This window comes from Hibiscus syriacus, unplaced genomic scaffold, assembly GCF_006381635.1.
Source record: "Hibiscus syriacus cultivar Baekdansim isolate YM2019G1 unplaced genomic scaffold, ASM638163v2 tig00110607_pilon, whole genome shotgun sequence".
Taxonomy (NCBI): Eukaryota; Viridiplantae; Streptophyta; class Magnoliopsida; order Malvales; family Malvaceae; genus Hibiscus; species Hibiscus syriacus.
In genome coordinates, this window is record NW_024062799.1 from 125,063 (window position 1) to 150,676 (window position 25,614).

The 25,614-nt window shown below is 37.2% G+C and overlaps 1 protein-coding gene across 1 annotated transcript; it reads left to right on the plus strand.

The window, feature by feature from the left end:
- Positions 1-1,950: 1,950 nt before the first annotated feature.
- Positions 1,951-12,005, plus strand: LOC120135365 (uncharacterized zinc-finger protein C4F10.19c-like). Its single transcript, XM_039151645.1, has 2 exons — positions 1,951-2,012; positions 11,455-12,005. The coding sequence occupies exons 1-2, from the start codon at positions 1,951-1,953 to the stop codon at positions 11,912-11,914; spliced, it is 522 nt and encodes a 173-aa protein (XP_039007576.1). The 3' UTR covers positions 11,915-12,005.
- Positions 12,006-25,614: the final 13,609 nt, after the last annotated feature.

Below are 25,614 nucleotides of genomic sequence, written 5' to 3' on the forward strand. Positions count from 1 at the left end.
ATATTAATAATACAGATATGTCCAAAACGATAATAAAATACATGTCACCAAACATAACCGAAAAACATACAGAAATATATGTTCGTACAAAATAAAGTAGTTGATTTCTCCTGATGCCAAATCTGCTAGCTTACGATCTGCTGTTATCTGAAAAAGGTTAAAATTTACAGAATGAGCTAAAAAGCCCAGTGTGTTCCATACAGCGTACAAAAACATATTAATAAGATATTATCAATAAAAATCGATTTATGCAACATGTTTTTTTTATATGAACACTACCCCCATCCGTCACGAACAAATTGTGTAGGTTCCCATAACCATACACCCCGTCACGACCAGTAAGGCCCTGAGCACAAAGCCAAGGAGCCTGCAATATTTTCTTCCTCCAACAATTCTTTCCTCCCCAATGACAGTAATAAACAAATATGTATTCGAGTAAAAATGGTGATTAATCCATCAAAACATGAAAATGGATCATGCTTGAAAATCATATACAGAAATACGGTAACCATTATTCAGAAATCAAATATCATGTATCATGTCATAACAATATTTTGAATAATCACCATTCTGAAATAATTCAAATAATATTTTAAAACAGTAAAACAATACTGTCAGGAAACACACCTGTCACACTCTGAGAAATCGGATAGGGAATCCTACTATTGGGTTTGTCGATCACGTTCTGCTGCAGCGCTAGATCCTACGAATTAGAAAAAAAATCCATATTGGAATCCTAATATAAATAATCTAAATATTATTTAAATAATATACGGAAACCTACGGGTAATTCTCGTAGTACGCGGTTCAGGCTGATCTAACGAACGGATAATACCGGACCTAATTGATCCTTGCTCAGGTGAAACACGAGTACCTTCATAAAATATTTTATTGAGTAAATCCTTGACCAAATCTCATTTAAATAATCAAAATATTAAAATATTAAGCCTTTTGGGTTTACAAGCTCGATTCGGGAATTTCGGGTCAGAATTTGGCAAAACGGACTTCGAAATCAAATTTAGGACGTCGAAAAACATAAAGTATGACATTCCGAAATTTCGAATTCTTGGTCAAAAATAAAGTCAACGGGTTTGACTGACGATTTGGAGACTTTCGGATTTGAATTTAGTAAAACGGACCCCAAAAACGGATTTGGGACGTCGAAAACTATCAGGATAGGTATTTGTGGACGAAAACAAAGGTCGTTTAATAGCCGGTCAAAGCCGGTCAAAGTTCTGGTCAAAGGAGGTCAACAAACTGTCAAACATTTTACACAAATAGCACTTTTTTAAAAAAAAATTACCACAATAGCACCCATTTCGAATTAATTCTCATAATAGCACCAAAACCAAATTAATTCCCATAATAGCATCGGTCAACGGTCAACGGGTCGGGTCGGGTCAACGGGTCGGGTCGGGTCAACGGGGGGTAAACGGGTAAACGGGTTGTGACCGGTCAAACCGGTCAAAACCGGTTCAAAACCGGTCAAAACCGGTTCAAAACCGGTTAAACCGGTCAAAACCGGTTTCCAGCGTTCACTCGCCTGCGGCGGCGCTTGTGGGCGTGTGCGACGTCCTCCGGGGCTCTAAAAATCACGGAAAAATTTCTAAAAATTATTTTGAGCGATTTCGAGATACTTACAAAGATCGGTTCAAATTTTTGAACGGCGGAGAGCTCGATTTCGACTCGGCCGAATCTTTGACTGATCCACCTCCCCACGCGCCGCCGTCAACGGAGATCGAGGATGACACCGGCGGACTCGGAACGGCACAAGGAACACGATGGTGCGGGAGGTGTCGTAAAAGGAGCAACGATCGGCGATGAATTTAGATTTTCTAGGCGATTGAGCTTAAAAAAAACGTCGATGCTTTGACTTGAAATTCACGACGTTTGGCAGCGTTTCGCTTCAATTAAATTGAGGGGATTGTTCCTGACTCGATAACGAACACGATGGTACTTTCAAAACGACGTTCGGAATTTGGACGGTGTCAGAATCGTCGTCGGAAGTTGAGGTGCGTGGGGTAAAAACTTAACAAATTGTTCTGTTATGAAACCAGAATCAATTTGCACGCATATAAGAAAAAAAATCTGCCGACACTCCTTGGAAATATTCAGTGATTGGTCATTGAATTTCCTCCACTTTTTAAAATATGCTACAAGTTTTAAAACTTCCAATTAAATCCTCAAATTTCACCAATTAACTTAATTAAAACCTCAAATTACAATTATATATTTTTTTTTCCATTTTCCGGGTTGTTACAATTCTCCCCCTCTACAAGAAATTTCGTCCTCGAAATTTAACTTATGAAAATAGATGCGGAAATTGAAGCTCCATTGACTCCAACGTCTCCCAAGTAGCTTCTGAGGGGCTACGATTACTCCACTGCACTTTGACCATTGGAATACGCCTATTCCGAAGAACTCGCTCATCCCTCTCTAAAACCTGAACAGACTCCTCCTCATATGACAAATCAGGTTTCAGCTCTACCTCATCAACCTGAATGATGTGATCTGGATCTTGACGGTATCGCCTCAACATAGAAACATGAAAAACATCATGAATACGACTGAGCTGGGAAGGCAACTCAAGCTGATAAGCAACAGGTCCAACTTTCTTCAGAATACGATACGGCCCAATAAATCGCGGACTCAGTTTACCTTTACGTCCAAATCTCAATACCTTCTTCCATGGAGATACCTTAAGAAAAACCTGATCTCCAACCTCAAACTCGATATCCTTACGTCGCTTATCTGCGTATGACTTCTGCCTATCAAATGCCTCTCTTAAGCGATCACGGATCAGTCTGACAGTATCTTCAGTCTCTCGAACCAAGTCTGGACCCAAAGTTTTTCTATCATGCAACTCTGTCCAACATATAGGAGTACGACATCTACGGCCATACAGAGCCTCGTACGGTGCCATGCGAATACTCGCCTGATAACTATTATTGTAAGCAAACTCAGCTAACGGCAAGAAATCTTCCCAACTACCACGAAAATCAATCACACAACCCCGTAACATATCCTCCAACACCTGAATCACTCGCTCAGACTGTCTATCAGTTTGAGGATGAAAAGCTGTACTGAAATTCAAACGAGTACCCAGAGCCTCGTGCAAAGCTTTCCAGAACCTGGAAGTGAATCTCGGATCTCGATCAGATATGATAGACAACGGAACACCATGAAGTCTAACGATCTCAGAAATGTACAACTTAGCCAGTTTATCCAGAGAATAATTAACCCGAATAGGGATAAAGTGCGCTGACTTGGTGAGTCGATCAACAATCACCCAGATAGAATCCTTTTTGGAAGGAGTTAGAGGAAGACCAGTAACGAAGTCCATCGTAATACGCTCCCATTTCCACTCAGGAATCTTAATTGACTGTAACAATCCAGACGGATGCTGGTGCTCTGCCTTAACCTGCTGACAAGTCAAACACCTTGCCACAAAATCTGAATATTCTTCTTCATACCAGTCCAAAAGTAGCGCTCTTTGAGATTATTGTACATTTTGTCCCCACCAGGATGCATAGCATAAAGACTATTATGAGCCTCCTGAAGAATAATCTGTCTCAACTCATCATCTTTAGGGACGCAGTAACGACCGTGAAAACACAAAATACCATCCTGGTCCACAGTATACTCCGAACTCGATCCTTGCTTAACTTGTTCAATAATGGAAAGCAACGAGTTATCAAGGAGTTGTTTAGCCTTAATCTCCTCGGCTAAAGTAGGTTTAACCTGTAACTCTGCTAACAAACTATTATCATCAAATAAGCTCAAGTTGGCAAATAAGGCTCTGACATCTGATATCGCCTTACGGCTCAAGGCGTCTGCCACTACATTAGCCTTCCCTGGATGATATTCTATCTCAAAATCATAGTCCTTTAAAAGCTCCAACCAGCGACGCTGTCTCAAATTTAATTCTTTCTGAGTAAGCAGATACTTCAGACTCTTATGATCAGTATATATATAACACTTTTCTCCGTAGAGGTAGTGTCTCCAGATCTTTAAAGCAAAAACCACCGCAGCTAATTCCAGATCGTGAGTAGGATAATTACGCTCATGCGGCCTTAACTGACGTGACGCATAAGCGACAACCTTCTTCTCTTGCATCAAAACACATCCTAATCCAGAATGAGAAGCATCACTGTAGACAGAAAAATCCTTCCCAGATTCAGGCTGAATCAACACTGGGGCTTGAGTTAAAACAGTCTTCAATTTCTCAAAGCTAGCTTGTTGGTCCTCAGACCAGACAAATGGAACATCTTTCCTCAATAGTTTCGTCAGAGGAGCTGCAATAAGGGAGAACCCCTCAACGAAACGACGGTAGTAACCAGCTAAGCCCAAGAAACTACGGATCTCAGAGACGTTTCTGGGTTGCTTCCAGTTCATAATAGCCTCCACTTTGCTCGGATCTACCTGAATACCATCAGCAGAGACGATATGTCCAAGAAAAGTCACTTCGCTGAGCCAGAATTCACACTTGCTCAACTTAGCGTATAACTTATTCTCCCTTAGAGTCTGAAGAACAATCCTTAAATGCTCCTCATGTTCTGCTTCACTTCTAGAATACACCAGTATGTCATCAATGAATACAACTACAAACTGGTCCAAATAAGGTCGAAATACCCTATGCATCAGATCCATAAAAGCAGCAGGGGCATTAGTTAACCCGAATGACATCACTAAAAACTCATAATGCCCATATCGAGTACGGAAAGCAGTCTTTGGAATATCCGAATCTTTCAATTTAAGTTGATAATAACCAGATCTTAAGTCTATCTTTGAAAAGATAGAAGCCCCTCGAAATTGGTCAAATAGATCGTCGATTCTGGGCAGAGGATATGTTTTCACCGTGAGCTTGTTTAGTTTCCTATAATCGATACAGAGTCTCAATGTCCCATCTTTATTCTTGACAAAGAGAACTGGGGCTCCCCACGGTGATACACTGGGTCGGATAAATCCCCTGTCCAACAACTCCTGGAGTTGGATTTTCAGTTCTTTAAGCTCCTTTGGGGCCATACGATAAGGAGCCATTGAAACTGGGGTGGAACCAGAATAGACTTCAATCACAAACTCGACTTCTCTATCTGGAGGTAATCCAGGCAACTCCTCGGGAAAAACATCGGGAAATTCCTTGACAATTCGGATGCCTTCAATATCGGATTGCGATCTCCTAGTGTCCAAAATATAAGCAAGAAACGCCTCGGAACCCTTCCTGATCATCTTCTCCGCTACTAAAGTAGACACAACATTCGTCAGAAATCCACGTCGTTCCCCGATCATTACAATCTTTCGATTATCTGAGGTCTTCAGAACAGCTCTCTTAGTCTCAAAATCAATATTTACTCGATGTTTGTCCAACCAATCTACGCCGAGAATCAAATCGAACTCTTTAAAGGGTAACTCCAGCAGGTCAGCCAGAAAAATCTCCCCATTGATCTCTATAGGGCACTCTCTAAAAATACGATCCAACACGATGGATTGGCCTAAGGGACTTTGAACTATCACTGAACGCTCAGTATTCTCAACAGGAATATTTAGACCCTCAGAAACGGAATGTGATACATAGGAATTTGTAGAGCCACTATCAAATAATGCAAAGTATGGAACTGAATGAATAGTAACAGTACCTGCAGTCACATTAGGCCCATCTCGATCTTGTCGAAGTCTAGCAGTGTAAACCAATGCAGGTTGTCTGGCCTCAGATCTGATTGGACCCCTACTCTGAGATGCTCGGCCTCTATTAGCTGATCCATGTGCTATCTCCTGAGTACGTCCCCGTGCTGGAGTCTGAACTGTACTATGAGAACTAGCGGGAGTACGAGCAGGTGTCTGAACAGAATGAGGTATCTCCGGACAATCCTTCAAATAATGGTCACCAGACCCACATTTATAACAAGTGCCCAATTTCTTCCTGCATTCTCCAAAGTGATTTTTCCCACAATAATCACATGTTGGAAAGGGTTGCGACCCAAAAGAACCACCATGTCTAGAAGACTGAACTGTTGAAGCACCAGATGCAACAGGTCTGACACTTGCACCGCCTCTCTGAAAAGAATCACCCCTGCCTCTCTTGCTAGGATGTGCAGAAGAATTAACAGAACCAGAAGGCCTCCTGAATCGATTCTGGGCTCGATCATTATCTCTCTTGTGCTCTATACCCAATCGCTCTATTTCCTCAGCAGTCTTGGTTATCTCAACCAGGGCGTCAAAATTTCTCTCTCGGTGGGTAACGACTCGACTCCTGATCTCATACCTGAGTCCATTTTCGAACCTCAAGCATCGATCTGTCTCAGTGTCCACAAGTCCAGGAGCATATCGGCTCAATCGGATGAATTCAACCTCATAATCCATAACAGACATATTACCCTGCTCCAGATTCTGAAACTCTTGGCGTCGCTCCTGCAGATATCTCTCTCCGATGTAGCGACTTCGGAAGCGCGTCTTGAAAAGATCCCATGTTAATTGGTTCCTCGGAATACTACCAGAAATGGATTGCCACCATCTGAAGCTTTCTTTCTTCAACATAGTTAGGGACCCCTTTAACTTTTGCTCAGGTCTGAGGTCCATCTCATCCATAATCCGTTCTGTGTCCTCCAGCCAATACTCAGCGTCTGTCGGAGGTCCACCAGTAATACCCTCGAATGGTACTACACCAGCAGTAACCAGAGAATTTGAAATCTCCATTGCAGTCATGTTACTAGGGGCTCTAGCAGCTCTCTGAAACATGCGGAAGATAGCTCTATTAATGGCGTCTTCATTCATCTCAGAATCCTCATCTTCAGTGATGGGAGGGTCTCTCATAGGAGTAAACTGATCATCATGAGAAAGAGTCGGATCTACTTGCGGAACAGGAGGATCACGTGCTGACATCGGATCTTCTATCGTAACAGAAGGTCGAGTGACTCGCCCTCTACCACGTCCACGTCCTGTCCTACGACCTCTAGCAGTATTCATCGTTGGATCTATAAGGCTCTACAGAAGAATTTGAAACATATGTCAGATTAGCATCAGGGATCTCGATAAAACTTTAAATCATAACATAAGGTGAAATTTTTTTTAAAAAAAATTCAAAGTTTAGGACCCATATACAGTCCGAGTGTTTAAAACCGAAAGCTCTGATACCACCAAATGTAACCCCCCAAGACCCGGTCTGTGAGTTAGACCCAAACCTAAGTGGTCACATATCCCATTCAGAGGTTTTTTTTTTATTTTTTTATTTTTTTATATATATAACTTATAGAACGTTAAATATAATATAGAACATAATATTAATAATACAGATATGTCCAAAACGATAATAAAATACATGTCACCAAACATAACCGAAAAACATACAGAAATATATGTTCGTACAAAATAAAGTAGTTGATTTCTCCTGATGCCAAATCTGCTAGCTTACGATCTGCTGTTATCTGAAAAAGGTTAAAATTTACAGAATGAGCTAAAAAGCCCAGTGTGTTCCATACAGCGTACAAAAACATATTAATAAGATATTATCAATAAAAATCGATTTATGCAACATGTTTTTTTTATATGAACACTACCCCCATCCGTCACGAACAAATTGTGTAGGTTCCCATAACCATACACCCCGTCACGACCAGTAAGGCCCTGAGCACAAAGCCAAGGAGCCTGCAATATTTTCTTCCTCCAACAATTCTTTCCTCCCCAATGACAGTAATAAACAAATATGTATTCGAGTAAAAATGGTGATTAATCCATCAAAACATGAAAATGGATCATGCTTGAAAATCATATACAGAAATACGGTAATCAGATGTCGGTAACCATTATTCAGAAATCAAATATCATGTATCATGTCATAACAATATTTTGAATAATCACCATTCTGAAATAATTCAAATAATATTTTAAAACAGTAAAACAACACTGTCAGGAAACACACCTGTCACACTCTGAGAAATCGGATAGGGAATCCTACTATTGGGTTTGTCGATCACGTTCTGCTGCAGCGCTAGATCCTACGAATTAGAAAAAAAATCCATATTGGAATCCTAATATAAATAATCTAAATATTATTTAAATAATATACGGAAACCTACGGGTAATTCTCGTAGTACGCGGTTCAGGCTGATCTAACGAACGGATAATACCAGACCTAATTGATCCTTGCTCAGGTGAAACACGAGTACCTTCATAAAATATTTTATTGAGTAAATCCTTGACCAAATCTCATTTAAATAATCAAAATATTAAAATATTAAGCCTTTTGGGTTTACAAGCTCGATTCGGGAATTTCGGGTCAGAATTTGGCAAAACGGACTTCGAAATAAAATTCAGGACGTCGAAAAACATAAAGTATGACATTCCGAAATTTTGAATTCTTGGTCAAAAATAAAGTCAACGGGTTTGACTGACGATTTGGAGACTTTCGGATTTGAATTTAGTAAAACGGACCCCAAAAACGGATTTGGGACGTCGAAAACTATCAGGATAGGTATTTGTGGACGAAAACAAAGGTCGTTTAATAGCCGGTCAAAGCCGGTCAAAGTTCTGGTCAAAGGAGGTCAACAAACTGTCAAACATTTTACACAAATAGCACTTTTTTTAAAAAAATTACCAAAATAGCACCCATTTCGAATTAATTCTCATAATAGCACCAAAGCCGAATTAATTCCCATAATAGCATCGGTCAACGGTCAACGGGTCAACGGGTCGGGTCGGGTCAACGGGTCGGGTAAACGGGTAAACGGGTCGTGACCGGTCAAAACCGGTTCAAAACCGGTCAAAACCGGTTCAAAACCGGTTAAACCAGTCAAAACCGGTTTCCAGCATTCACTCGCCTGCGGCGGCGCGTGTGGGCGCGTGCGACGTCCTCCGGGGCTCTAAAAATCACGGAAAAATTTCTAAAAATTATTTTGAGCGATTTCGAGATACTTACAAAGATCGGTTCAAATTTTTGAACGGCGGAGAGCTCGATTTCGACTCGGCCGAATCTTTGACTGATCCACCTCCCCACGCGCCGCCGTCAACGGAGATCGAGGATGACACCGACGGACTCGGAACGGCACAAGGAACACGATAGTGCGGGAGGTGTCGTAAAAGGAGCAACGATCGGCGATGAATTTAGGATTTTCTAGGCGATTGAGCTTAAAAAAACGTCGATGCTTTGACTTGAAATTCACGACGTTTGGCAGCGTTTCGCTTCAATTAAATTGAGGGGATTGTTCCTGACTCGATAACGAACACGATGGTACTTTCAAAACGACGATCGGAATTCGGACGGTGTCAGAATCGTCGTCGGAAGTTGAGGTGCGTGGGGTAAAAACTTAACAAATTGTTCTGTTATGAAACCAGAATCAATTTGCACGCATATAAGAAAAAAAATCTGCCGACACTCCTTGGAAATATTCAGTGATTGGTCATTGAATTTCCTCCACTTTTTAAAATATGCTACAAGTTTTAAAACTTCCAATTAAATCCTCAAATTTCACCAATTAACTTAATTAAAACCTCAAATTACAATTATATATTTTTTTTTCCATTTTCCGGGTTGTTACATAACTATTCTCTCATTATAATATAATTAATGATATATTATTCTTATTATAAAAATAAAAAATATAATTTATAATAATTTATTTTAATAAAATATAATAATCATAATTTTTTATTTATAAAATTATAGATATAATATTTTAATAATAATATTTACATAAATAATATTAAATAAATTATTCTAATATTTTAAAAATAATAATATTATTTTGTTAATAAATAATAATGTTTTATTGTATTTGATGTTTATATGCGCTATTACTGCTTTTCTTTTAAATTCTAAAAGTGTCGATATTTATTTAAATGGAATCGATACTTTTAACATATCGGTAGGTAGTTTAATGTAATAGGTAGCGACTATTTTTTTTATCGTTTACATTATTATACTTGATAATGTTTCCAGTAAATATCTGGTTATGTTATCATTGATAATATTTTAGGCGTTTACCTAATATATTGTAATAACAAATTAAATAATTAATCTATTTTATTATATAAGCGCTACCTATTACGTTATATAAGCGTTACCTAATATGTTATTGTGCTTGATAATGTTTCCAGTAATTAACCTATTTTATTATAAAAGCGCTACCTATTACATTATATAAGCGGTACCTAATATGTTATTGTGCTTGATAATTTTCAGTAATCAACCTATTTTATTATATAAGCGCTACCTATTACATTATATAAGCGCTATCTATTACATTATATAAGCGCTATCTATTACATTATATAAGCGATATCTAATATGTTATTGTGTTTGAAAATGTTTTCAGTAATTAACTTATTTTATTATATAAGCGCTACCTATTACATTATATAAGCGCTACCTATTACATTATATAAGAGCTACCTATTACATCATATTTTTACCTGTTATATTGTAAAGTATCGATCCTTTTTATAAAAAGGATCGATACTTTCAACATATCAGGTAACATTATGATAAAACCGGTAAAATTTACCTGATATGTTGAAAGTATATATACTTTTTATAAAAATGTATCTATACTTTGTTGAAAGTTATGTAATTTATGTTTCAAAAAATTTTAATAGTGCTTCATGTTTTCCACCTACAATATTAATTTAATAATTTCATTTACACAAAAAAAATTATTTAATTATTTTAATATTTTATAAAATATTATCTAGAATTTAAATTTAACAATTTTAACCAAAGATAATAATAAATATGTAATATCTATGTTTATTATTTTTAATTTAATAATAATATATACCGTAACATAAAAATAAATCATTAGACGTGTATAATTACTAAATTAATATCTTAAAACTCACTAAAACAAATAACCTTAAATTAATGTTTTCCACAGTGAAATAAGTATGGACACTTATATATATGTATCGATACTTACCGATAACCAAAGTTTACCGGTTACCAAATTTTTTAATAGTTTTTTATATTTTCTACCTAAAACATTATTAATCTATCAACATAATAAATAGCGCTAAATCAAATTTATTAAATATCTTTTAATATTTTTGATAATACCTTTAAACCTTTAATATTTTCGATAATACCATATATTAACCGTATATTAATCGTATTTCCTGAGACAATCCCCCCTACTAACTAAAAAAACAAATTCCTATTTTTTTTTCTGTTTAAGTGGGCCATCAGAAAGCAAAATGGGATGGGGAAGGCCACTCATTCATCTCTCCCTCTAACGTCCGCACCCATCCATCCTCTCCAGGAACTCAAAAACAAACATACTCATCTTCTGTGCTTGCAGTTTCAGGTTTAGCTATGCTTTAGCTGGAAGGGAAGCATGGATTCGATTGAAGAGAGTGGCGATTTCATATGCTGGACGAATTGATTCCAGATGCGTTAGGGCTGGTTTTTCAAGAATCTTTCGCTACAGGAAATATTTACTGTTGTCCTGGGGGTGTGTAAATCGTGAGGGGGTTCTTCATTGATAAATTAATTGGGGGTCCATCACGGCAGTGTGAGGTTTTCAATCAAGCTCCGTCCAAGTACAAGTGCCCTTCTTGTTTTCTTCCTTATTGTTCTCTTCCATGTCTTAAGACACGTAAAGAAACTTGTGTGAAACCGGAATCCACACAAGACAAATCGGGAATGTCTAGTGTGAACTCAGGTTTCGTTAATGATGCTGCAACAAGTAGTGTCAAGCCGAAGTCCACCATCGATGTTGTGACCCCCAGTGTCAAGCTAGAATTATCTGAAGGAAGAGGCAGTGCTAATCAAGAATTTCAATTGGAAAGGAAACTAGAAGTTGATGACCCAAGTGAAGTGCTACAAATAATGCAGATGCAGGCTATTGTAGCTTCTTCCGATGAAGTCCGTGAAGCCTTGAAGGTGATAGGATTTCATCTGCGATCAATCCGTGACCGCGTACGGTGAGGAACTGGCCTGCTGTTTTAGCTTGGTCAGCGATTGATGCTTCTGCTTGCTGTTCCATCATTTCGGCAACCCCATGACGGGATTCGAGGCCCCAGAGTTCGACGGATCTGCAACCTTGGTGGCCGGTTGTGTAAAGAAGGCCAATTTGCTTTATGAAAACACGCTCAAATGAAGATCACAGTTTTGATTTTATTGATTCTTCTGGGTAAATTTCCCCCATAGTCCTTCAAATATTTTAGTTAAATTCTTCTTCTGGTCCCCTATATTTGATGTACCACATAACATTGTTCATTTATTTATAATTTAATTTTGATGTTTAACTTTGATTATTGTCAATCTGATTCCTAATTCATTTTTATTTATGATTTGATTTAATATTTTTATTTAATTATTATTCTATTTCCACTAACATTTTTTTGTCATTTCGCAGGTTTTTTTCGGTTTGTTTTATTACTTTTAAAATTTTATTTTATTTTTTATTTTGATTTATTTAATATTTATTGTTTCTTATCTAATATTTTTGACTTTTTAGGGAATTGTTTTTAATCGATGAAAGGTAAACAATTAGAATTGATTTTTTAAAATTTTAATATAAATTATAATTTTCGCAATTAAAAATAACCGACAAATTAATTGGTACTGAAAGGACAGTTCAAGGGTGCTAATCCTTCTTTGACCGTAACCGACTCCCGAACCTGACATTTCTGGTAAAATGCAGATCAGGTAAAATGGTGTCTGACCTACCTAAATGTTTTCAAAATGGTCGGTGGCGACTTTAACCCAATCAATTCAAGTCGAAGCCCAATTCTAGGGCCCAACCGAAAGACGACCGCGACAGCTTGGTGACTCTGCTGGGAACATTTAAGTGAGTCAGGCTGAACTTAATTTTTTGTTATCTTTTTAAGCAAAAATGGTAAATTTTAATTTATTTATTCGATTCAAATTATTTACTTTTGATTATTTTTCAAGTAAATAGTTGTACTGACGTTTTTTTCAATGATTTTTGATTTTCAAAATTTTCATCTCAGGCTCTATACCCGAGCTTCGAACCCTATTTAAGTGGGGTAAAAGCGACGCCTTCATGTGAATTTATTCACCGTGTGGGCCTAGCAAGTAGCCTTCGGGATTCATATGACTTATGTCTTCGTGTGAATTTATTCACCGTGCGAGCATAAAGGAATGTTTTCTCTCGAGTTTAACTTAGTCCACACGAGCCTGTAATGGGTTTAGGACTAAGGGTCTGGCAAGCCCAAGGGGCACCAGCAAGGAGAACTCGGGTACCGTTTTTAGAACCTAAACCGGGAGAATACAGACTATTAGAGCCCACTCCAAAACCTCATTTCAAACCCTAGGCTGCTTTAAGATTATTTCCTGATTTATTTTTCTGTCCAAAGCATGTGAACTAGAAATTTCTGCGGTTAGGACTTGTTCAAAATCGACTTCTGGGATAGAGATCATGTCCGAGTAGGAATAATAAGCATGTGGGGTAGATATCGTTTGGGGTAGGATTTTTATTTTCATTATTATCCTTATTTCACTAACTTTTTCCTTTCATTGTTTCATTTTATTTTTATTATTTGCATTATTCAAAAGAGGTGTTGATCCACTAAAACGTGTTTGTTAAACCTAAATAATTTGCATTAATGGACAAAAGGGTTGTAATACAAGAGGTGAAAAACGCAGAGGCCTGGCTATGGTCAGAGAGACAATTTGCAAGACAATTCAACCAAGAAGGTGTGGTACCTGCAATAAAAAATATGCCACTCTGTTGCATTGCAAATGACTCAGAACAAACTGGGATTTACACCGAGCACATCAAAAGTCGACCTTTTGAGTTGGCAAAATTTGTAGGGGCAAGACGAGAAAAAGGCTATTATCCTAGAGAGTCCCTTTAAAGACAACAAGAGCAGGGTAACAAAACGACAGCTGAAATTAGAGGTCATTATTGAGGAATTCAAGAAGCAAGCAAGTAAACTTCAATATTTCCTTTCGATGGAGGGCTCCAATGACGTACTCGTCGGGAACTGATTCAATAAAAGATAAAAGCCAGAGATGCAGTCATTCGAGACTCCTTGAAACAAGTACAAAAAGCATCTCAACACTTGCACGGTTCAGCCAGAGAAGCCGGAGCGGTTTGACAGGGTATTCAACCGACTATAGACAAAGGTAGAGGACTAGTTAACCTGTTAGAAACTGTTCGGGGTCTAGATGATTTAATCGGAATATACCTTTGATATTTTTGTCTCTTCAAAGATAAAACACTTTTGTCCCAATAAAAATTATTTATAATAACAAACATATTTTAGGATAAATGCCTCAAACATTTCATGTATTTTTGCATTTTGCATTTTGCATATACATTTCATTTTTAAACATTTTCATAAACATGAAATTTCTTCATGGAGGATTCAATGAAGTGTTCTTAACCACATGACACCACATAAAAACAAGATTCTAACAATTAAAGAAAACAATTGAAATTAGTACAGTGAGAGCCTGATCAGCTGATTGTAGGACAGCCTGCCAGGATGATCTGATAAAAGAATCCCCATATCTAAAAGGCTACAATGTTGAAGCTGTGTGGGAAGCTCTAGACATTCTTTTGAGAACTGTAAGACACTGAAGCGCAAGATTCAAAACCTGGTGGATTCAGGGGCATGGATAATCGAAGAAGAGGGCATTGCATCTACCATTTACATTGGGGAGCATTGTCTTGTTTGAACACATTTTTTATCTTTCATGTTTGCTTAATATTTTAAACGACTAAAGTTATGCTGCCTTTTAAGGTGGAATAATTGAACAAGTTTTAATCTTTAGTTCTTTGAATATCAAATGAATTGAGGATTCTTTTAATTCTTTAAGAGTTATAGATTTTTGACATATGACAAGAGTAGACCTATCTTATCCTGTCTAAAAACCTAAAATAAAGTACCTTGATTCTTTACCCAAAATAACTCATGGTCATTACCAAAAGACCAGATTTTGATATTATCACCCTTTAAAACTCTTGAACATTGCCTTTATCTTTTCGATGCACAAAGAGTCATATCCATGTCTTTCTTTGAGTCAATAGAATCACACCATTATCTTTTTAGACTCAAAATTAACATTTTTATACCATTAAAACCTAAGGCATTGAGTTGTTCATTTGAACATGAGCATTCTTCTAAGACATAACTTGGGGCATCTCACAGGGAGCTTGAACATTGAGACATGTTGAGAGCAAGAAGCAGAAAGAAGAATCCATTCTAAATAATTCTATCATGCATTAATTACACTGTTTTCATGTGAATAAAATTAATCCTAAAAATCTATCCCCCTGGGGATACCTCTTCTGTGAAGACTTCCATGTATGAAATGATGAACAAATTTCTTTCTTTATCGCTTCACAACATGAGAAATATATGTAACACCCCCAACCCGTATCCCAACCCGGATACGAGTCAGAGATATTACATTGACTTTTAAAACACAACTCATTACAAATAATAGTAAAATACTTGAACTTATATTACGAAAAATACAATAATATACATATGGTAATATAAGTTTACCAAAATATTCAGAGCATACACAACTTAACTCTTTAATTACATGCCAACATCCATTTTCATAACAAAATGACCTACTGATTAAGTTGCTTCTGATCTGATAGTTGCAGGAGTAATATTGTCCAGCTGCTTAACCTCGATCGTCTACTTTATCGGATCCTACGTGTGAAACACTCACACGCTAAGTCATCGACTTAGTGAGGCAATAATATAATAATAATATCAATAAATATAAAGTAATTGCCAAAATAAGAGAGGTTGTAGTAATAAGATGTATGTAAACAATGCAATAACCAAAACCATGTTTCTTACACATATACTTATCAAATTCACATTCATAAATTCGCCTTAGTAAGTTCATTAGCCCATGGTACTATACAGAGAACCTAAGGTATGTGAGTATTGTGAGGTTGTGCACTATGCTGTCACCACAGCTCATATAATTGCACCTAAGTACCACGTAGAATTGCACCGGAGTGATGCGTAGAACTGCACCGTAGTGCCATATAATAATGTCCATAAGGACCACATATCATTCCTTAAGAATCATATACATATGCCAAGGATTAAGTATGTGTCTCACCAGACTTCACACATGTTCCAAAGAATACATATATGTCCCGAAGAACCACATATCATTCCTTAAGAATCATATACATATACCAAGGATAAAGTATGTGTCTCACCAGACCTCACACATGTTCCAAAGAATACATATATGTTCCGAAGGACCACATATCATTCCTTAAGAATCATATACATATGCCAAGGATCAAGTATGTGTCTCACCAAACTTCACACATGTTCCAAAGAATACATATATGTCCCGAAGGACCACATAGACCCTCTACCCTTGGCATGCCAACTATACCTATAGTTCTCATTTACATAACATGGGCTTTCACAATTTATCTAATTCATATCACGTAGACATATTATTTTCATACCTTTATCATATAACTCATATAACTTTTCTTTCATATTCATGTCCCATAATGCATATGGTATGGATTCATGTCATATATCATCATATGAACTACGATCATGTATCAAAATATTGAATCTAGACTTATCACAAGTCTAGAACTGAATAAAATACATATTCATGCTATGCATATGCACTCACCTAGATTTCTTTGTCTTTCCCTCGATTGATCCTACTTGTCGATGGTTCCGGAACTCGATTAGGCTCAATATCTACATAAGCAAAATTTTCAAGATGATTATCAGATGCCTAAGTCTTTAAATTAACCTCTAATAGCCTACCAATTTAAGAAATTGATAGTTTAGTCTCTCTTCTTTCTTTTCTTCTTTTTTATTATAGGGGAATCGGTTCCCCCCTGGGGTATTGATTCCCTTCTAGCGTTCTGGAAATTCATATTCGTTTGAGGGGGTATCGATTCCCCTTGAATGGGTATCGATTCCCCTTGAATGCGTATCGATTCCCCTAGCCCAGAAATCCTATTTTGAGCTCGAAAATCACTTCATTTCAGCTTAAACCTTCATATTTTAATTCCTTTAATATTCCTAACTTCCATATATATATTTAAACTCATTTCTATTCCATAATCACTTCTTTAAACCCAAAATTCCATCATTTACATGGCATTCAAGAATCACACTAAATTTTCAAGGTGTTCTAATTCCAATTCTAACACTTCATATCTATTAATTAACTTGATGACAAGTCAAATCTCACTTCCAATTCTTATTATGAACTCTAATCTAAGATTTCACTTTTCTACTTCCTTTCTTTAATTCTTTATATACTTCTCCTCTTGTTTTAAAACAATTTAAACCTCCTTTAAGCTTAACTATTACCTAATGGTCATGAATCAACCATAAATTCATTAAGAAATTCACTAACAAGAAAATCTTACCTTAGCTTGGGTCTCACGTATGAAGAATAAGAAAGAAGAAGATGACTCTGGAAGCTTGTTTTAATTTCCTACTCTTCTACGTGCTTAATATAATACTAACCCCAAAATTATATTGCTATAAAAAGACCATTTTGTCCTTCTAATCTTCCTTCTTTATAATTCAATCCTACACAAAATAACTCAAATAAGTTATTGATCTCTTCCATCATTCTACTTAAATCACCAAATGCTGAAACTTTACAAATTGATCACTAACCCGACATGGAGGATGTTACAAATCTCCTTCCCTTAAGAAAATTCGTCCTCAAATTTTCAATAAGTAAAGAGATGAGGATACTGATTCCTCATATCCTCCTCACGCTCCCATGTTGCTTCCTCTACTTTGTGATTCTTCCATAAAACTTTAACCAATGGAATAGTCTTGTTCCTCAATTGCTTAACCGCATGAGCTAAATTTTGAATCGGTTCTTCCTTATAAGTCAAATCCAGATGTACCTTGATCTCTTCTGGGTTTACGATATGGGAGGGATCCGATCGATATCTCCGAAGCATTGAGACATGGAATACATTGTGAATCTTTTCCATTTCTGGTGGTAAAGTCAATTGGTATGCTACAGGTCCCACTCTTTTTACAATCTCATATGGTCCAATAAACCGGGGACTTAACTTTCCTTTCCGACCAAACCTCAACACATTCTTTCATGGAGATACCTTTAAAAACACTTTATCCCTAACTTCAAATTCAATCTCCTTTCTTTTAAGATCAGAATAGGACTTTTGCCGATCAGAGGCCACTTTGAGGTTATGCTGAATTTCTCGAACTTTCTATTCTACATCTTGAATTAAATCCGGACCAAGAACACTTCGATCTTTGAGTTCATACCAATTTAATGGAGTACGACATTTTCTTCCATATAATGCTTCATATGGGGCCATCTTTATACTAGACTGATAACTATTGTTGTAAACGAACTCTACAAGCGGTAAATACTTTTCCCATGATCCTTTGAATTCCATTACGCATGCTCTCAACATATCTTCCAATATCTGAATAGTTCTCTCTGATTGCCCATCAGTCTGAGGATGAAAAGCCGTACTAAAGTTTAAAAGAGTCCCCAACGCTCCATGCAAAGATTTTCAGAATCTAGAAGTGAATCGAGGGTCTCGATCAGAGACTATGGAAACAGGCACTCCATGCAATCTAATAACTTCTCTAACATACAGCTCTGCATACTTTTCCATAGAGAAATCCGTTCTAACCGGAAGGAAATGCGCTGACTTAGTTAATCGATCAACAATTACCCAGATTGATTCTCTTTTGTTTGGAGTCAAGGGTAACCCCAAAACAAAATCCATCGTAACATTTTCCCATTTCCATTGAGGAATGAAAAGCGGTTGCAATAATCCTGACGGAACTTGATGCTCAGCTTTGACTTGTTGACATATCAAACACTTAGACACAAATTCGGTGATGCTTCTTTTCATCCATGACCACCAAAATCGATCTTCAAATCCATATACATCTTGGTTCCACCCGGGTGCATCATTAACGGACTGCAATGAGCCTCTGTTAATATTTCTTTCTTCAAGTCGTCATTGTCGGGTATTACAATTCTTCCTTTACAATATAGATTTCCATCTGACTTAATCTCAAAGTCTTTAATCTCTTTGTTCTTTACTTGTTCAATTCTTTTCAAACACATTTCATCTTTACTTTGCAATTCTCCTATTCGTTCCAACCATGCTGGTTTAAGGGTTAACTCTACATAAAGACCACCGTCTCCCGTTAAAGATAATCTTCCATCCATAGCTCGTAAAGCTGCAAACGTCTTTCTACTCAAAGCATCTGCTACCACATTAGCCTTTCCGGGATGATAGTCAATTATCACATCATAATCTTTTAAGAACTCCACCCATCTACGTTGCCTCAAATTCAACTCTTTTTGAGTCATCAGGTACTTCAGGCTCTTATGATCCGTATATAAGTAACAACGCTCCCCATAAAGATAATGACGCCAAATCCTGAGAGCGAATACTACAGCAGCCATTTCTAAATCATGAGTGGGGTAATTCTTTTCATGTGGTTTCAACTGTCTTGATGCATACACTACCACCTTTCCTTCTTGCATTAATACACACCCCAACCCGTTATGGGATGCGTCACTGTATACTACAAAATTCTTGCCAGATTCCGGTTGAACCAATATCGGAGTTTTCGTAAAAATTCTCTTTAAAGCTTTAAAACTTTCTTGACATTCAGAAGTCCAAACAAACGGTACATTATTTCTCATCATCTTTGTTAAAGGCAGCACTATCATCGAAAAATTCTTAACGAATCTTCGATAATAACCGGCAAGTCCAAGGAAACTCCGAACTTCAGATACATTCTTTGGAACTTCCCAGTCCATTATAGCTTTAACCTTCTGAGGGTCTACTCTAATCCCAACTGCCAAGATTACATGCCCCAAGAAAATTACTTCGTTTAGCCAAAAAATCACATTTGGACAATTTCGCATAGAGATTTTTATCCCTGAGAATTTGCAAAACTAGCCTCAGATGTGCGCTGTGCTCTTCAATGGACTTCGAGTAAACCAGTATGTCATCAATAAAGACAACAACAAATTGGTCCAAATAGGGTTGAAAAATCCTGTTCATGAGATCCATGAAAGCAGCTGGTGCATTCGTTACTCCGAATGGCATTACGATGAATTCATAATGACCATATCTCGTTCTGAAAGCCGTCTTCGGAATATATTTCTCTTGAATCTTCAATTGATGATAACCCGAACGTAGATCGATCTTTAAAAATACCGAAGCTCATTTTTGTTGATCAAACAAGTCATCAATACGTGGAAGGGTATACTTGTTCTTGATGGTCACCTTATTAAGCTGTCGATAATCAATACAGAGACGCATTGATCCATCCTTCTTCTTAACAAATAACACCGGAGCTCCCCAAGGTGACACACTTGGTCGAATAAATCCTTTTCCTAACAACTCTTGCAATTGATTCTTTAACTCTTGCAATTCTTTCGGAGCCATCCGATAAGGTGCCATTGCAATTGGAGCGGTTCCTGGCATTACTTCAATTTGAAATTCTACCTCTCTATCTGGAGGTAATCCTGACAACTCACCGGGAAAACTTCAGGGAATTCTTGAACTATTGGAATCTCCTCTAGCCCTTTCTCTATGGCTCTTAAATATATCACATTTGCATGAAATCCTTGACATCCCTATAGCAATAGCTTCTTAGCTTACATTACTGACATTACATTTGCTAAGGGATTAAACTTTTCACTACTCACACTTATCTCTATTCCTCCTGGACTTTTCAGGGTTACCTTTTTCAATCTGCAATTAACATCTCCATAGTAACAGAACAACCAATCCATTCCCAAAATCACTTCAAACTCGTCAAAGGGTAATTCCATCAGATTAGCAGGAAATTCAATTCCCTGAACCTTTATGGGACACCCCTTACAGACTTTATTCACCCGAGCACTATGGCCTAACGGAGTTGTTACTATAATCTCATTACTCGTAACTTCTAAGGGAATCCTCAATTCCTTTACTAACTTACTTGTAATATAAGAATAATTAGAACCTGGATCAATCAATGCCAATACTAATTTATCATACAATTGAAAAGTACCTGCTATAATAACAGGGTCATCACGGTCTTCACTTGTCTTTAGATTGTACACCCGTGCGGTTGATCGAACTTCAGGTTGAGCAGAGAATTCAGACGGGTTCCTTCCTCTGCCTCTTCCTCGTCCTCTTTGTGAGGAAGAACCAACTCTTTCAGATGGTGCAGGCTCACCAACAATCAATGGACAATCCCGGATAAAATGTCCGGCATCTCCGCATCGAAAACAAGTCCCAGCAGCCATCCGACAAGCCCCAGAATGGTTTTTCCCACAGTGCTGACACTGTCTCGCTTGACTCGGAGTAGATCTCTCAGCACCAGATCCCACTGACTGCGTCTGTCTAGGTCTTGCCTGACTTGCTCCCCTAGCAGACGATGCAACTGATTCTGATCTAGCTTGTGATCGAAATCCTGAGTCTCTTCCTCTTTTTGATGGTACTGAGCTAGAAGAAGCACCTATTCTCTTTGATATCTGAACTCTAAAATCCCCGAATCTCTCATTCTGAGCTCTTTCAAGAGCCTTGGCGCGATTGATCACCTCTTGGAACGAGGACAAATTCAACACTATCAGCATCTCTTTCAATCTAGGGCGTAAGCCCTCCACAAACCATTCGCAAGCCTCTTTTTCGGTAGGCACAAGCTCGGATGCAAACCTACTCAGCTTGTTGAACTCACATTCATACTCATATACAGAGCAGTTCATCTGTTTCAAATTCAAAAACTCCTGCTTCATCTGCCGAATGAACTGTTCTCCTATGTACTTGTTTTTAAATTCATCTAAGAATAAAGACCAAGTCAATTGGTCACTGGGCATCCTCATGGTGACGTTCGTCCACCATATTCTCGCCTGACCCCTCAACAATGAGACAGCTCCATCTAACTTCTCCACTTCAGAACAGTGGAGACCATCCAACATGATTTTTAAATCATTTAACCAAAGATCTGCCGCAACCGGACCTTCTTCGATTTCTCCCTTAAATTCGGGAGCTCCTAAACCTCTCAACTCTTTTGCTACATTCATCCTTTGAGTTGGTGGAGCAGGAGATTGAAGACGCGTTAGAATAGCATCTAACGTTCTGAAGAACATATCTTGATCTTGCACAGGCACTCCTTGAGATGCTTGTTCTTCACCTTACCTGGCCAGGGCAGGTGAATTACTGCTTTCAGTATGCCTATCTTCTCCCGCTTCACTTCGGGAGCTATTATGTCTGGACATCTAATAAGAATAAACACATTGTTCTATTAGCAAAACAGCATACTCATACTATACCAGATCAGAAGTTCTCACTATTTGTTGGCATGTATTCCATTTAAAGACTCTATAGACTCTGGTTTATGCCTAGAATCGGCTAAACCATAGCTCTGATACCATTAAATGTAACACCCCCAACCCGTATCCGACCCGGATACTAGTCCGAGGTGTCACATTATTTTTTTTAAAACACTTTTCTTACCAAAATCATAACATTTGAACTTATATTACGAAAAAACGATTATATACATATATTAATACACTTTACTAAAATACTCAGAGCATACACAACTTAACACTTTAATTACATGTCAACATCCATTTTTATAACAAAATGACCTACTGATTAAGTTGCTTCTGATCTGATAGTTGCAGGAGTAATGTTGTCCAGCTGCTTAACCTCGATCGTCTACTTTATCGGATCCTACGTGTGAAACACTCACACGCTAACTCATCGACTTAGTGAGGCAATAATATAATAATAATATCAATAAATATAAAGTAATTACCAAAATAAGAGGGGTTGCAGTAATAAGATGTATGTAAACAATGCAATAACCAAAACCATGTTTCTTACATATATACTTATCAAATTCACATTCATAAATTCGCCTTAGTAAGTTCATTAGCCCATGGTACTATACAGAGAACCTAAGGTATGTGAGTATTGTGAGGTTGTGCACTATGTTGTCACCACAGCTCATATAATTGCACCTAAGTACCACGTAGAATTGCACCGGAGTACCGCGTAGAATTGTACTGTAGTGCCATATAATAATGTCCATAAGGACCACATATCATTCCTTAATAATCATATACATATGCCAAGGATCAAGTATGTGTCTCACCAGACTTCAATCACGTTCCAAAGAATACATATATGTCCCGAAGGACCACATATCATTCCTTAAGAATCATATACATATACCAAGGATCAAGTATGTGTCTCACCAGACCTCACACATGTTCCAAAGAATACATATATGTCCCGAAGGACCACATATCATTCCTTAAGAATCATATACATATGCCAAGGATCAAGTATGTGTCTCACCAGACTTCACACATGTTCCAAAGAATACATATATGTCCCGAAGGACCACATAGACCCTCTACCCTTGGCATGCCAACTATACCTATAGTTCTCATTTACATAACATGGGCTTTCACAATTTATCTAATTCATATCACGTAGACATATTATTTCCATACCTTTATCATATAACTCATATAACTTTTCTTTCATATTCATGTCCCATAATGCATATGGTATGAATTCATGTCATATATCATCATATGAACTACGATCATGTATCAAAATATTGAATCTAGACTTATCACAAGTCTAGAACTGAATAAAATACATATTCATGCTATGCATATGCACTCACCTAGATTTCTTTGTCTTTCCCTCGATTGATCCTACTTGTCGATGGTTCCGGAACTCGATTAGGCTCAATATCTACATAAGCAAAATTTTCAAGATGATTATCAGATGCCTAAGTCTTGAAATTAACCTCTAATAGCCTACCAATTTAAGAAATTGATAGTTTAGTCTCTCTTCTTTCTTTTTTTTTTTTATTATGGGGGAATCGGTTCCCCCCTGGGGTATCGATTCCCCTCTAGCATTCTGGAAATTCATATTCGTTTGAGGGGGTATCGATTCCCCTTGAATGGGTATCGATTCCCCTAGCCCATAAATCCTATTTTGAGCTCGAAAATCACTTCATTTCAGCTTAAACCTTCATATTTTACTTCCTTTAATATTCCTAACTTCCATATATATATTTAAACTCATTTCTATTCCATAATCACTTCTTTAAACCCAAAATTCCATCATTTACATGGCATTCAAGAATCACACTAAATTTTCAAGGTGTTCTAATTCCAATTCTAACACTTCATATCCATTAATTAACTTGATGACAAGTCAAATCTCACTTCCAATTCTTATTATGAACTCTAATCTAAGATTTCACTTTTCTACTTCATTTCTTTAATTCTTCATATACTTCTCCTCTTGAGGTTTTAAAACAATTTAAACCTCCTTTAAGCTTAACTATTGCCTAATGGTCATGAATCAACCATAAATTCATCAAGAAATTCACTAACAAGAAAATCTTACCTTAGCTTGGGTCTCACGTATGAAGAAGAAGAAAGAAGAAGATGACTCTGGAAGCTTGTTTTAATTTCCTACTCTTCCACGTGCTTAATATAATACTAACCCCAAAATTATATTACTATAAAAAGACCATTCTGTCCTTCTAATATTTCTTCTTTATAATTCAATCCTACACAAAATAACTCAAATAAGTCATTGAACTCTTCCATCATTCTACTTAAATCATCAAATACTGAAACTTTACAAATTGATCACTAACCCGACATGGAGGATGTTACAATATATATCCCTTGTGTCCCCTTATGAGCCTATAGTATTTTTCTTCTGATTCAACCCTAACCAAGGATCACCCTCCAAACTGGGGGGCAAGGTGAAAGAAATCTGCTCACATGAGTGAAGACATCAATCCAAGAAGATGCCAAAAGGTGAACCAAGTGTCAAGTGCGAAGATCCAATCAAGAACAAAAAAGAAGAAGAAAAAAGAGAAAAACAAAGAAAAAAGCAAAAAGAAAATAAAAAACAAAAAGAAAATAAAAAAGCAAAAATAAAGAAAAAAGAAAACAAGACGCTTATACAAAGATTCTCTTGATTCAAATGACGCATCGAGATTCAAATTATGAGATTGATCAAGCATAATCATTCAGAATCACTTCACTCGAAGTTCATGTAGCATCTAGAGAAAATCAAGAGAAACACATATGAGCATATTCAAATTGAGCAAGACATGATTGAAGGCATCAGAATGAATTGATCCTTGGTTCAATACCCTGAAACACTTGTTTGGGCCTATTTATCATTTTCTTTCATAACCATGAACCATGGCCTACGTTACGTGCCTTAAAAGTCCCTTCTAATCATATATGGACTTCTAAACAGAAGACACTATCTTCAGATTTCATCTCGCCCATCAGGATTAATCTTTATTTGCAAAAAGTTTTCTAAAATCTTTAATGCATGATAGAGAAAAAACAAAGGAGGGTTCAAGACGTAGATTCTGATTACGCCTTGAAACCAAAAGAGGATTCGAGTTGAAAACCTAAAAAGGCAGCTTGAATATACAAATTCCTTGAGAAGGCATCACACAATCTGAGTGTGACCATGAAAGCTGGGAGTCGGAGAACACTTCCAGTAAAGGAGCATGCGAGCTACCCCATGAAACCATTGAGAATCAAATAAACAAAAATGTCAAACCGTTGACCAAACATAATAACCTGAGACTTTTTTTTCCTTGTTTAACCATTTCCCAAAG